Source organism: Arctopsyche grandis, chromosome 8 (assembly GCF_051622035.1).
Source record: "Arctopsyche grandis isolate Sample6627 chromosome 8, ASM5162203v2, whole genome shotgun sequence".
In the NCBI taxonomy this organism is placed as follows: Eukaryota; Metazoa; Arthropoda; class Insecta; order Trichoptera; family Hydropsychidae; genus Arctopsyche; species Arctopsyche grandis.
The window spans coordinates 2,339,813-2,354,464 of NC_135362.1; the positions used below are offsets into that span (position 1 = coordinate 2,339,813).

General features: G+C 38.2%; 3 protein-coding genes across 4 annotated transcripts in view; 1 reads left to right on the forward strand and 2 right to left on the reverse strand.

The window, feature by feature from the left end:
- Positions 1-2,655, reverse strand: part of Start1 (Steroidogenic acute regulatory protein-like) — a 22,354-nt gene extending 19,699 nt beyond the window's left edge. For both annotated transcript variants that reach the window (XM_077437222.1, XM_077437221.1), the window contains exons 1-2: positions 2,357-2,655; positions 1,552-1,646 (exon numbers count right to left, since the gene is read on the reverse strand). In XM_077437222.1, the coding sequence (XP_077293348.1) occupies positions 1,552-1,633 (82 nt within the window). In that variant the 5' untranslated portion in view covers positions 1,634-1,646; positions 2,357-2,655. The remainder of the gene's footprint in view (positions 1-1,551; positions 1,647-2,356) is intronic.
- LOC143915612 (uncharacterized) overlaps positions 1-14,652 on the forward strand; it is an 854,026-nt gene that overhangs the window by 638,769 nt on the left and 200,605 nt on the right. The gene's annotated exons all lie outside the window — the stretch shown is intronic.
- On the reverse strand, positions 7,936-10,808 carry spdo (sanpodo). The gene is made up of 5 exons (XM_077436365.1): positions 10,691-10,808; positions 8,873-10,199; positions 8,632-8,797; positions 8,439-8,559; positions 7,936-8,358 (listed from the first exon to the last, which is right to left on the reverse strand). The coding sequence occupies exons 2-5, from the start codon at positions 10,168-10,170 to the stop codon at positions 8,132-8,134; spliced, it is 1,812 nt and encodes a 603-aa protein (XP_077292491.1). The 5' UTR covers positions 10,171-10,199; positions 10,691-10,808; the 3' UTR covers positions 7,936-8,131.

Below are 14,652 nucleotides of genomic sequence, written 5' to 3' on the forward strand. Positions count from 1 at the left end.
TGGCAGACGATACATTAACGTGTATTGATGACCAAAATTAGCAATATGGCAAAGTATGAAAACGATCGGATAAGAGATAAAAATGACACGAAAGCCATGGGAAAAGTAAAGGAAGTATGTAAAAAAAACTAGCCGATTCTGATTTTATTTCCAGAGACGTTAGAAAAATTGGCCTATTCGTCGCATTGGTTGGTGAAATTACGACTCTATTCAGTTGGATTTAGATGGACATTTTTTTAACGACTGAAAAATAGATTTTTCGCTAAAATTAAAAAAAAAATAGATGCTAAAAATACAGATTTTTAGAACAATGTCTGCTGAACCTATTTTTACTTTATCTTTGTACGTAGTAACAATAGATGAAGTTTTGTGATCATGCAAAAATTCGAACTCGAGATTTTGACTGATTCGAACTCAGAATCGATCACTGATCACGTTTTCATGATCTAGAAAAAATGTGCGAGTGATTTTCGTAGCGGTGGTTATCCTGGTAGCAATTCACATTTCGGATGTAACCCATTTACCATGTAAGGGGTCGAAAAAAATAGTGGAAGAAAAATAGAACAAGAGTAAATTGCCACTTCCGGTTGAGCGATATAATGAGCGAATATAGTGAGCGATTTTCGTAGCAGCGGTTATCCTGGTAGCGATTCACATTAGGGATATAATCACCGAACACCCTTAAACACGTGTGCTCATCATGAGAAAGTTCAAGTATAAGCCTTGTATTAATGTGATGAAAATAAAAAAAAAAACATTAAATTTAATAAACCGGAAGTGGGATTTTCTCCTCTTAGAAAAGTCAAAAATGTTGAGACCATACGTTTTTTTCCACACCCATGAACGAATCAAGCTGAAAATTTATATTTGTATTCATTATGTACTAACTTAGAGTTGATAAGGTTTTGGTCAGAATTCGTAAACCGGAAGTAATATTTTTTTTTAAAATAATATTTCATTATTTTATTTTGACCTTTTACATTATTTTTATTTTCTTGATATTTAATTTGTATAATATTTATAGTGATTTTAATCAATGAAAAAAATTTGAACAAAATCCGACAACCGGTAGTAAAACATTTTGTCTTGAGTAAGATTCCTTGTATTTGCGCTCAATTTGTATCGAAAATGCTCCCATAGCCGGTACGTGTGAACGTGTATGTATGTTTAATTATCGAATTTTGTTTTATGACCCTTATATTCCTCAAATATAATACATAGATAAAGTCATAGGTTGGTCACACCGGAATTTTTTTTCTTGCAAAGCATATTCACGTCCAGAGAAATCTCAAGGATTCGGAAACTCGTCTTTAGACATTAAAGATGCATTTACAAATCTCAATGATTTATTTTTGGCTTCGGCTGTGAGCAGGCTTCGCAATAAAAAATACAGGTTCCATCTATGTATATACATAGTCACCGATGAAGTTCAGATAGAAGAATATCTGCTGAAAGACACTCTCTAATACCACCAACAATTGTCACGTGAAATGCTAAGAATACTTTCCAGACGCAGTTATAATGAGTAAACAATTCAATAATCGATCTTACTTAACAGTGGCCGGTGTTGTGAGAATGACGAGGAACTACCATAGAGATTTTGAGCAGCTTCATACAATACATCGGGATCCATTTTTAAATCTGATCTGAAAAATATCAACAGACATATTAAGATTTAACGTGTTAACAATATGAACGTAAAATGCATAGATTCCAGCTGATAAAGAACACGATATTGGTTGCTTATCAAATATCGGCATTAATCATCAATGCAACAGTAACTAAGTTTTTGAATGATTCATAACATTTTGTACTAGCTTATAAATGCGATGATTTTTTTTCTATTCTTAAATATAAAATAGATCAAATTATTAATTTGAAAATAATATAATACAATACAATGACCCTTATGGGTATATGACCCGCGAGATACAGCACATAGATAAGACTAGTTGTTTAGAATGTATTGGAATAATATGATATGTATTTCAGTTCTCAAACAAAGACACATGCTATGAAAAATATTAACAATTTGCATAAAATAAAATGATAAATTATTTAAATAGTTCAATTTCAAAAATTAGTAACATTACTATGTAATAATACTAATCGAGTCGGATTACATTGTATTCATATTTTCATTGTATAAATAATAAAGATGTATATTGATGTAATTATGTATAAGAATTCAGCATATGCACGTTTATGTATACACACAGAAGATATTAAAATTAAATAATATGTATTTCCACATTTTCATACAAATATACATACATACATATATATACAAGATTGAAATCGATCAAACCAAAGTAAATAGAAAATAAATAAGGTAAGTGGGGAGTAAATCACTCACAGGAACGACGCACCAGTAGTGAATATAATCGGGCGAAATATAGCGGGATAGTTTGGTGGTCTATTTGTGTATGGTATCTTGTAAATAACGATGGTGGCCACACAAAAGAAGGTGCGTTAGAATCGAGCTAGGCATCGTTTGAGAAGTCCTGGCTTCTGATTCGAGGAGTTTTGGTGGGCTGTCATGGGGGCGCACTGGCGGGGGGCGGAGATCCCCTCGTCGAAATGCTGGAGCGTTCAATCGGTTGCTGTCACTGTGAAGCCCCCCACACTCGGCCCCGCACCTGTACGTAAACAACTGTCAAAGTGATTGTTGGCCGTAGGGTGTTGATTGCCGACCAAGTGCGAGGGATTTTTCTTATTTTATTTATGCATTTGAGCGTTTATTTTAGTATTAAAAATCTCCAGGTGTTTTATTTTAATATTATCATATTGTGATTAAGTAGTATCTGGGATATAGTTAGTTTTAAAAAATAAAAAAAGTATATCCTTTTCAACGGGTCTGAGAATACTTTTTAGATGAAGGCAGCATGGCCTGGGCATCGGGGGGGACAGCCATGGCTCTAGCCCAGGGGCCCGGCGCCGAGATCAAATGAAACTTGGAAACAATCGAGAAACCTAAAAACAATCAAGATCATGACTTTTATTTGAAACTTGTGAAAATATGTGATAACATAACATTTATCAGGTGATCCTCAATCTTATTACTCCTTAACGTGTATTGTGAAAAATATTGATGAAATGACTTTTAATTTCAATTTTGAAACATATTTGGAGGGGGGGTTTAGGATCTGACCGCACTATGCGTCTGCGACATGAACGGCAGCGTGCGGCCAAATATTGTTTGTATGAAATTGTATGAGTTGAGTTTTGTATCAACTTTGCCGTATTTTGTCGTGCTGCAGCAGTTGACGGCCGTATAGTGCGGTCAGACCTCTAAGCTTGCTAGCCTAAAGATCCGGTTTGGGATGTGTGGGCCATGGAAGCAAATAATATAAATAAATTGGCGGGCCATGGGAGTAAATATATATTTAAAAAAAAAAAATTATATATTATCTTCACTTTACTTCAATCAAATTGGATTCTCTAATTGCCATAATTGAATTAAAATAATCTAAATTCCGTAATTCATTAAATTAAAGAAAATAATATGTAGGCGGGGTACGATGTGTTGACCGTATCCCGGCCTAACGAAACACTGTTGTGCTAGTTTTATAAAGTTTTATTGTTTGCCTATGGTTGTACAAAGGTATGGTATTTGTGGGCAAAAGTATGTCGTTCAGCGGTCTCTGGATATGGTAGAGTGTCGCTGGCTCAGCATTCAGCTATGTACGGAAGGTCTCTGGATACGGCAGTGTGTTGCTGGCTCGTCCGGCTGGTTGATCTTCCAAGTCCGCGTAGTGTAGTGGTGGCTGGTCAGGAGCTGTATGTTGACTGGTCTGCTGCTGTGTGTCGACGCTTGCTGCTGTGGGTCGACTGGTCTGGTGCTGTGTGTCGACGCTTGCTGTTGTGGGTCGACTGGTCTGGTGCTGTGTGTCGACGCTTGCTGTTGTGGGTCGACTGGTCTGGTGCTGTGTGTCGACGCTTGCTGTTGTGGGTCGACTGGCGTGGTTTGGGTTGTACCTCCTTTTATAGTGTTTTTGGAATGCTTGGTGGAAGTGGTTATTGACGCGTACGAAAGGAATTTTGTTTTCGTCGAGGCGTCGAATTTTCTGGAATGCTTGATGGAAGTGGTTATTGACGCGTACGAGAGGAATTTTGTTTTCGTCGAGGCGTCGAATTTTCTGGAATGCTTGGCGCCTTTCCGCTCGATGTATTTTAATGGTGGCGGCGTGTTTCGACCGTTTTGGTTCCACTCGACTGGTAGGGGCGTTCCGCCTGAGTTTAATATAATGACTGCAGGTGCATGTCGTCTGGGTTTCGGGAATGTAGTTTGTTGTTGCGGAATATTCTCGAAGGTTTCGATGACGATGACGACGACGAGATTCCTACATGGCTCTCCGGTGAGTGTTAACGATGTGTGTGATTTTGTGGGAATCTTGATGTGTTGGAGTCTATTGACTCGATGGCGTCGTTGTTTGTCCGGTTGTGCTGGAGAAAGTTGTCTCGACAGCGGGTCTTGTGTTGCATGCCGGTCCAAGTCTTGTTCTCTACCAGGTTGCTTATTTTGGGCGAGCTGCGTTGGTAGTGAAGGTTTGCGATGGCTTGGATGGTGCTGTTGTGCAGGCTGCTGTGTTCTGCGTGGAGTCATTCGCGTGACTGTTTTGCTGGTTGTGCTGGAGTTAGTTGTCTCGGCAGCGGGTCTTGCGTGAAGAACGTTGGTTGACGAAGTGCGTTGAGTGCTAGTCTTCGTTGGTTGTGCTGGAGTTAGTTGTCTCGACAGCGGATCTTGCGTGAAGAACGTTGGTTGACGAAGTGCGTTGAGTGCTGGTCTTCGTTGGTTGTGCTGGAGTTAGTTGTCTCGACAGCGGATCTTGCGTGAAGAACGTTGGTTGACGAAGTGCGTTGAGTGCTGGTCTTCGTTGGTTGTGCTGGAGTTAGTTGTCTCGACAGCGGATCTTGCGTGAAGAACGTTGGTTGACGAAGTGCGTTGAGTGCTGGCCTTCGTTGGTTGTGCTGGAGTTAGTTGTCTCGACAGCGGCTGTGTTGTGTTGGAGCTAGTTGGCTCAGTGGCGATTTGTTTCGCCGTTTGTGCTGGAGTGGGTTGACTCAACAGCGGGTTGTGTTAGTAGCTGGTCCATATGTACTTTCACACCATGTTACTGTTTCGGTCGTTACAATGGTAGTGAAGGTTTGTGTCGGTCTGGACGGTGCTGTTGTGCAGGCTGCGGCGTCCTGCATGGGCTCATCGAGGTGATGAATCATCGAAGGTGTGATGAGCGGTGCTGGCGGATCAACAGTAGTGGATCCATTTGGTTGTTGTCTCCGGGTTGCGTCTTGTTGTGGCGAAAGCTGCGGAGTTGTTTGACATGGTCACTAGTTGTGGGGACATGTAGCGGACTGCGTTTGAAGTCTGCGTTGAGGGTTGCGTTGTAGACTGCGTTGCGTGAAGTCTGCGGTTGCATGAAGCTTGCGGTTGCGTGAAGCTTGTGGTTGCTCGAAGCTTGCGGTTGCGTGAAGGCTTCTGGCTGTTGCCTTGTCGTGGCGTTTGTTGGCTGCTTTGTAGGCTGCGCTGTGGGCTGCTATGTAGGCTGCGATGTGGGCTGCTATGTAGGCTGCGATGTGGGTTGCTATGTAGGCTGCGATGTGGGCTGCTATGTAGGCTGCGCTGTGGGCTGCTATGTAGGCTGCGGTGTGGGCTGCTATGTAGGCTGCGCTGTGGGCTGCTATGTAGGCTGCGATGTGGGCTGCTATGTAGGCTGCGATGTGGGCTGCTATGTAGGCTGCGATGTGGGCTGATATGTAGGCTGCAATGTGGGCTGCTATGTAGGCTGCGATGTGGGCTGCTATGTAGGCTGCGATGTGGGTTGCTATGTAGGCTGCGCTGTGGGCTGCTATGTAGGCTGCGATGTGGGCTGCTATGTAGGCTGCGCTGTTGACTGCTGTCGTGGCGGCTGTTGGTTGTTGTGGAGGCTGCACTGTGGGCTGCCGTGTTGACTGCGCTGTTGACTGCTATGAAGGCTGCGTAGTTCTAAGATGGGGTCACCAATGTAGGCGGGGTACGATGTGTTGACCGTATCCCGGCCTAACGAAACACTGTTGTGCTAGTTTTATAAAGTTTTATTGTTTGCCTATGGTTGTACAAAGGTATGGTATTTGTGGGCAAAAGTATGTCGTTCAGCGGTCTCTGGATATGGTAGAGTGTCGCTGGCTCAGCATTCAGCTATGTACGGAAGGTCTCTGGATACGGCAGTGTGTTGCTGGCTCGTCCGGCTGGTTGATCTTCCAAGTCCGCGTAGTGTAGTGGTGGCTGGTCAGGAGCTGTATGTTGACTGGTCTGCTGCTGTGTGTCGACGCTTGCTGCTGTGGGTCGACTGGTCTGGTGCTGTGTGTCGACGCTTGCTGTTGTGGGTCGACTGGTCTGGTGCTGTGTGTCGACGCTTGCTGTTGTGGGTCGACTGGTCTGGTGCTGTGTGTCGACGCTTGCTGTTGTGGGTCGACTGGCGTGGTTTGGGTTGTACCTCCTTTTATAGTGTTTTTGGAATGCTTGGTGGAAGTGGTTATTGACGCGTACGAAAGGAATTTTGTTTTCGTCGAGGCGTCGAATTTTCTGGAATGCTTGATGGAAGTGGTTATTGACGCGTACGAGAGGAATTTTGTTTTCGTCGAGGCGTCGAATTTTCTGGAATGCTTGGCGCCTTTCCGCTCGATGTATTTTAATGGTGGCGGCGTGTTTCGACCGTTTTGGTTCCACTCGACTGGTAGGGGCGTTCCGCCTGAGTTTAATATAATAACTGCAGGTGCATGTCGTCTGGGTTTCGGGAATGTAGTTTGTTGTTGCGGAATATTCTCGAAGGTTTCGATGACGATGACGACGACGAGATTCCTACAAATAAATAAAGGAGATATGTAAAAAGAGTCGAAGTTGGTTGATTTTTTATGACTCCGACTCTGCTTGACTCTAACTCCACAGCCCTACAATTTATTGATAAATATGTCGAACGATTATTTTTAAGCTCGCTGAAGATCGATGAAGTCGACCCATAAAGGTAAACAGACTATTTCGCAAAAAGTGATCTCGCACACGTCACTAAAATCTCGATCACGGAACATCTGACACTCGAGTTCTTGTTAGTACAATATTTCGTGTGGTTAGATTTCCATATATGGAGTTTTTGGGTGCCAGATATTCCGTGATCGAGGTTTTAGTGACGTACGCGAGATCGCATTTTGCGGAATAATCACCGAACCACTCATAAGGCCCCCAACATAAGGCCACCCTCCCTTAACGAATATAGTATGAGAGACCCTTTCATCGGAGGTTCGATGATTACATTGCAAAAGTGAATCGCTACCAGGATAACCGCTGCTACGAAAATCGCGTGCGCGGATCTCACGAAAATTCAGCGTACAGAAACATTCGCGCAATATCATTTGCGTAGTTATCCTGGTAGCAATTCACTTTTACGATGTAACTCGTTTACCCACGCAAATACGTGCATACAATACGAATTTAAAATAAATAAAGAAAAACCAATATACATAAATAAAAAACAATTATAATAAATTTAAAAAAATGACGCGTGGTTCGAAATATCTAGAGAAATGAGAATTCGCTGCGTCATGTTGTTTTGTAACAATAAATTTTAAATGAATATACTAAAACAATTCAAACTGAGTACTTTTTGACAATATGCTAGCGAGCATTGCTCAAATCAAACGCCACCATTATATGTACATAAGTGTGTAAAACTTTTATTATTATTATCGCTTTTAAAACGGTAAATTCAAAATATTAAGAGTATGGCTATTATTTTATTGCTATTTATAAACCTTACGACTTAATTGCATAGTAATCATGATAAAAAGTTTATTTTTTTTAACTAAAATAAAAATCTGAATCAAAACTATTTCTGAACTTTAAAATCCTAGTAGTGATTTTAAAACATATTCAAGGTTTTAAAATTTAAATACAAATGTATTGACAAAATATTTTATTCAACCGTAGAGACATAATATAACAAAAAGGAATATATTAAAATATTTCAATCAAAATTAAGTACATTATTATATTACTATATCTATGTATGTATATTAAAAATCACACGAGAAATTAACTTAATCTGATGTAACATGTATAATATCTTAAATAAGTACAAATATATTATAATTTAATTTAAGATCTTGTTGCATTGGCTACACGGTTATCAGGTGGGGGCTGACCACAGCAGCATGAAGACACGGCTCCGATGGAAGCCAGAATTAAGCACAAGCCGTCCATGGTGGTTACAGCACCACCGATCATTTCCCTCAAATTTCCACCTCCCCATCCAGGATCAGTGCAGAGTAGAGTCAACAAAGCTCCGCATGACAAAAGTGATAGGATTGATATCACAATATAACCTGAACAAAATTTACAATACATTACAACACCAAAACCACAGAAATGTATATGTATGCTAAGATATGAAGAGATCACCAACCAGATATGTAATTTCTGTTTGGAAGTAGTCTATCAGTGCGAGTTCTAAGTCCGAGCAAGCCGAGAAGGAAACAAGTAAAGCCCGATAATACGCTTATGTCTAAGTAGTACTGTCGTCCCACCTGAAATTTAAAATTATTGTTAACATATGAAGTATTGATTTTATTAGTGATTGATGGAATCTATAAACTTACCGTATACATCATGTAAAAGCTCAAAGCTGCTGCAAGACCTCCGCAGAGAGCAAGCATTGCAGCTGCCAATACCAAAGTGGCACACCCAGGAGTTGCACTCCACCTCTTGCTAGAAAATACAGTGCCATCTGAATAAATAGAACTGACGCTCCTTCTTGATATCATTCTATAAAGCAGATCAAAGTTATTTATTATACATGTTTACATTAAAATAATAGGCAAATTTAATAAAAATAATTACCTGGGTGATATAATTGCCGTGCTTCTTGTATTTAACATCTGCTGATTATAATTATCTCTGATTTTATTAAAATCTTTATTGGCTTCCATGTCGTAACTTCTATTTGATTCTCTGCTAATATCGAAACTTCGTTCCCTCACGTAGAAGTTGGGTGGGCCTTGTTTTCTGGGACTCATTTCATTGGGGTTTACGATTCCATAGTTCAACCTTTGTTGAGCTCTAGGACTTATGGACGAGTTTAAGTTTGTATTCCTCCTGGGAAGGGGAGGAGAAGCCAAATTGGCGCAACTCTTAGATGAGTTCAAAATCTGCTTTGGAGTGCTTGAAAGTATGGGTTTTGATGGAGTGACCATGACATTTCTGGAATTCATTTGAGACCTCAATGACGGTGAACTAGTGCACGATTTGAGTGGACTATGAGTCAGTACTTTTTTAGGAGTTGCTAAAAGTTCGTGAAGCTTTTGAGTAGCTTCTAGATTCTTGCGCGACATTCCTGGTGATGTTAAATGAAACGTGGGAGGACTTGCTTGATTGTTTACGTTCGCAACTATTCCATCCTCATCGTCGGAAGGTATTATAGCATATCTATGAATTTTTCCATTAACAGCTCGTACTATTTCTGTAGGGATTTCTTTGCACTCATCCTCGCTGTCTTTGTCCACATTGTATTCCACTGGTTCAGTTTCTATAATTCTCTTCTTTGAAGGTGAATAGTCATCGTAGTCATCTGGTATTTCAGCATACCTGTGCTTTAAAACCCTACTGCTTATCACCGTCTCTTCTTCCGCGTTACTATCAGTTCCGTCTTCTGATTTTGTCTGTCTAACTTTATACATTTCTAATTCTTCACCGCGACTATAAGCACTTTCATTCATCGAAGTATTCATTGCGTTTCTTCCGTTACGTTTGGTGGAAGTTTTCGCTTTTTGGTTTTCGATTCTGATCAAAATGTGTCTGGAAGGCTTTGGTCCTGGTTTTGGAGGTGGTTCTGCTTCGTTCTGTTGACTAGTATTGGCATAAGTTTTGGCGTGGACATTCCGTAAAGGGTTGTCCGAAATGTCTGTCCTGACTCTTTGGTTTCCGATCTGGCTGCGGTACTCTTGGTGTGGAAGAACTTTCCTCGGAGAATTGGCACCGAGCGGTGGGATTCTTTTGCTCCTCAGAGACGCACTCTTCGAATGGGGAGATGTGGTGATTCTGGGTGATACACATGGTGTTTGCTGAGTGTAAACTACTTCGCTCTGAGCACAAAATGCGGGATTTGAATAATATTTGTAGGTGATTTTAGGTGAATCCATGGTGAATGTTTATAAAATGAAGTTTGGATCTGTAATAAAAGCGAATAAACTTAACAGTCGAATGAAACTCAACATTCAGTGAAGCAGACTTTGTTTCTTTAGGGGTGTGCTTTGAACCATAACTATGGAGCAGTGACTCTTAATTTTCTAGTAACAATATCACTTTAAAGTAGCAAGTATTTCTATTTGTATATTACTTTAATTTTACTGCATAATAATTATAATAATTCATAATAATTCTTTGTGAATTTAAAGCGGCTACAAGCACATAAAAAAATATGATCATATTAAGTAGTATTCAATAACGACTAATTTTATTTTATTGGAATATCTTTGGAATGAGCAAGAAATATGCATTTAAAAAGTTAACTATCACTATAATTGCTAATTTAGTTACATAAATAATGTAATTAATGAGATTTAAAATTTATTAAATTACGCAATAAAAGAAATTACGTTTTGATACGCCTTTTAAGTTTTATCACTTAAAATATTCATAATAATATGAAAGATCACTCACAGATTCAATGTCAGACTGGATTCATGACAATACCAGACGATGGAAGACCAGGATCGTGCTTTAGAGTTGGTTTCCAACGGAAGAAGTGATGTAACCGCCACAATTTCAAACGCAGTGTGTTTACAATGGAGGATACAGGGGGAAATCGGAAGTACCCACCAATAAAGCCAGTGGCGTGCGTATGCATTTTTTTAATATGAATAATTCTGGAGGACCAAATTTTAGATTTGATTTAATTAACTTAATAATATTTGGAAAGGCGGAAAAACAGGGTTGCCGAAAGGGGAAAAATTAAATTAACAAATGACTACATTAAAAAAAAACTAACCAAAAACTGACTGAAACCAATAATATAATTTTAGAAAGGCTTTTTCAATTAAAAAATAAGCTTTCTATCAACTTAAGACAGTCTTGATTTGATATTTTTTTTATATCTTAAATGTACGTAAATAGCCAGCAGTATGGCTTTGTGGTTGCGTTTATGTTTAGCACCGAGAGATTACTGGGTTCGCTCCCGTGCTAATCTTTAATATTGCTGGTTAGACTTGAATATTTGTGACTCCAAGTCGAGCGTTTCTTATCAGAGTTTGCCAATTTATCTGATTTCATTTTTGAAACGGTTTCTCCATCAAATTGGCAAAAAATATCCTACCTGCTATGTCACAAATATCTGAATTTGATTTATGTACAATATGTAACAATCTACATATATACAAGTCTAAATCCATTGATGTCTCAATGGATTAATTCATCAATTAATTGTTAATTTCGTGTTCTTCAGCCTCTCGAAATATTGTGATTTGTGTTATAAAAATGCTGCAATCTTTGTAATTAATTGTCTACGAAGGCGCATTGGGGGTCTATCTGTCAGGTCTTCCTGTTATATATCTATGTAAAAATAAAATAAAATTAGCGGTTTTTTTCTGCCTGCGGCACATGCTTTTTATCTTCATAATTATAAGCATGTACAAAAAGGAGAATACTTTATTTAAAACATTCTAAAATAAACCTCCTCCCTACAAGGAGAGCCTAAAATGATTATTTTTCTAGGATCCTAGTTCGCTTTCAATGTTACTGAGCTAATGTACCCAAGGGTTTAGTTCTATCGTTAAAATAATAGTAATAATTAGTCACCGGAGCCTGAGGGGGCCGTGTATTGTTCAAAGGTTGTAAATGCATTGTTAGAGGTTTGCCGAACAATGGATAGCACTGTGTCTATCCATTGTTCTATCCTACCTCTAGTATCCTACCTATCCTACCTCTAGTAATAACAAAAACAAGAACAGAAAAATAAAAGTATTTGTTTAAAAAAAATAGTTAAATCAACTTGAATTCAATAATAAAACCCATCGTCATTTCTAAAATTAATGAAAATTGTAAAAAATGGAAGTTGATCTAAAAATCATCTAAATCGTGTCAGAAGCTATAGCAATGAACGTCAATTTGTATGGAAAATAAGAATTCACGCACCGCCACTGTTTGATAACGGCCAAACGTTAACTTGTGGGGAGTTTTTTCTATAGGGGCGCGTGCGCAGCTGCCATATATGCTATCTCGTTCTTAGCCATATAATTCATATAATGATATTTCATTCTCACAGTTTAAATAGTGCATTTTGTGTATCGCCATTTCTTCAACACACCTGAGAGGTCGCGTGCCCCAGCACATGGCAGATAGTACACAAAAATTATTTAAAAAAAAAATACGTACAATGAACGTATCTCAAATACCAATATCAGATTTTGATTGATAACAATTTTGTACCATTAGCAAATATTTAATTTTATTGAGTATTTTAGAAATGATGCTTCTCTGGTGGTATCGTATTGTTTGCTTGAGAGTTCATAATCAAAGATCAAAGTTGGGACATTTTTTTTGCACAAAATGGCTCACTATTGTTAATTACTATTGTCAATCATGTATTTTTGCTCTCTTGCTTTGTAAACTAATGGAGCGGTCTATTTTTAATTGACAAGCACTAAGCCAATGCTCAAGACTAGTTATAATGGGTACAGTTTTCTTAGAAATGGTAAATTTCTTAGAAAAACTACCAGTGTTAAAAGCAAGAGGGAAAAAATGCTTGTAAAAATATTTCTAAGAAATTGACAATAGAGCGTGAAGCCGAACCCACGTGTAGCTGATCTTTATTATTATTTTTTTTTACAATTTCGCCATAGTGACATTACAGATTAGCTCCGGGTCGTCACTATGGCTAATTTATTACAAGACATTGAAAACTCATAATTAACGAGACATCTAAATACATAATTATTACATACATACACATGTAAATCGAAACAATACCGGACATTATGATCAGATATTACAAACATCGTATAAATACGATTAATAACATTTAACATCCACATTGACATCTTTGGAGAAATTTTTGCAGCATTTTATAACCAAATTGGCGAACCTCAAGACGCTGAATAACTTGAGATTAGCGAAAGAGATAGGAAAGGAGATGCCAATTTTACAGGAACCGTTTCAATGAAAATCAGAAAAATTGGCAAACTGTGAAACGATCGAACTGGAGTCACAAAACCAAGGTCTGGCCAGCAGCGGGACTCTAGTGGGCTTGGAACCCGTGACCACTCTGCTCGAAAGCATAATATGCTAACCACTAGTCCACTCCTTTAAAATCTAATTGGCCAATAACTACTCACTGATCGACATATTCCTATATGTATGTACATGTCTGGTTTTATAAATTGGTATTATTATAGTTTTGCTCCATCAGCTTAATCGTGAAGATTTAATTATGTTTTTTTTAGATTAAGATCTATCAGGGCAGTTTTGTTTTAGTGGCCAATAACTGTAGCTTTTTGCTCGGTAGTATTTACATAAATATAAATATACACTTATCTTTTGTAGTGTGTAAATAAATTTACTAAAAGTCTAAAAGTGATGAAACAATTGAAGTTATCATTTGCCCTTGTATAATATGTATGTTTTTGTAAATATAGATTGTTGCAGACATACACATGTACATCATTAGTGTTTAATGTGTCTATTTATTTATATATAGATGACGATAATATGTCTCTACATAACTCGTATTATTTATACATATTTGACTGATAACTGAATAAATGGGTAATTATGAAATTATTTTAAGACATGTAATGTTTTCGTTGACAATAAATATACCTAAGGGGGCTTACACGCGATGTATGTAGATAAGTCAGGTGAACATAAAAGTGAACCTATTAAAATTACTAGTTTTATATATTCTTTGTTATAATAAAACTGCAATATGAGACAAATCTAGAATAATGCACTGGTTGTTGGTTTTGGTGAGTGGGGGTGGGCCATGGTAAGTGAAACATTTACTGTAGTTTAAGCAGTTCCTGCATCAAATTGACAAAAACCATCCTACCCACTATGTCAACACTATTTTAACGTGCTGATTGTGTGCTGACGTCTTTTCTGTTGAAAGCTCCAACATTTCCAACTAGAATTGTTTAGAAATCCTATAGAAAGCAGGCATAATAAAAATTGTAGCTAATCCAAAAAAACCCTAGATCACTACCGCCGAGGATTTCGAGTTTTGTAAAGGTTTCTTTAGACTCTGTAATATATCTTACAACAATATAAAATAAACAAAAGAAGTCTATTAAATGAATGTAGTTTTCCAAAACTAGTTCCATCTTCTTTATTGTTTGTTGTTAAATGTAATGCTCACAATCTAAATTCCAAGCCACAATCTAAAATATTCAGCAGTTCCATCGGGAAATTTTGCTATGGTTATAAATTCAGAAACTCCGGTGTAAACCAGTCTTAATAAACGTTGACAAATGAATGACTCGGATTATATGACCCATGTTCAATGCATTTTTTATTTTCAATGATACCCGGAAAGACTCAGTGGGTAGTGTCCTTGTTTACTTTGGACACCCTCAAAATACAACGCCTATCGGCGTTTTTAAGGGTCATGGACTTGTTGAGAAAACGCCGAT

What these genes read in the sequence shown, in the direction of transcription:
- spdo (XM_077436365.1), bottom strand. Translation starts at nt 10,170, where the DNA reads ATGGATTCACCTAAAATCACCTACAAATATTATTCAAATCCCGCATTT. An exon ending in ACGGCAATTATATCACCCAG is followed by an intron (nt 8,798 to 8,872) that starts GTAATTATTTTT and finishes TCTGCTTTATAG; the next exon opens with AATGATATCAAGAAGGAGCG. An exon ending in AAACAGAAATTACATATCTG is followed by an intron (nt 8,359 to 8,438) that starts GTTGGTGATCTC and finishes AATTTTGTTCAG; the next exon opens with GTTATATTGTGATATCAATC.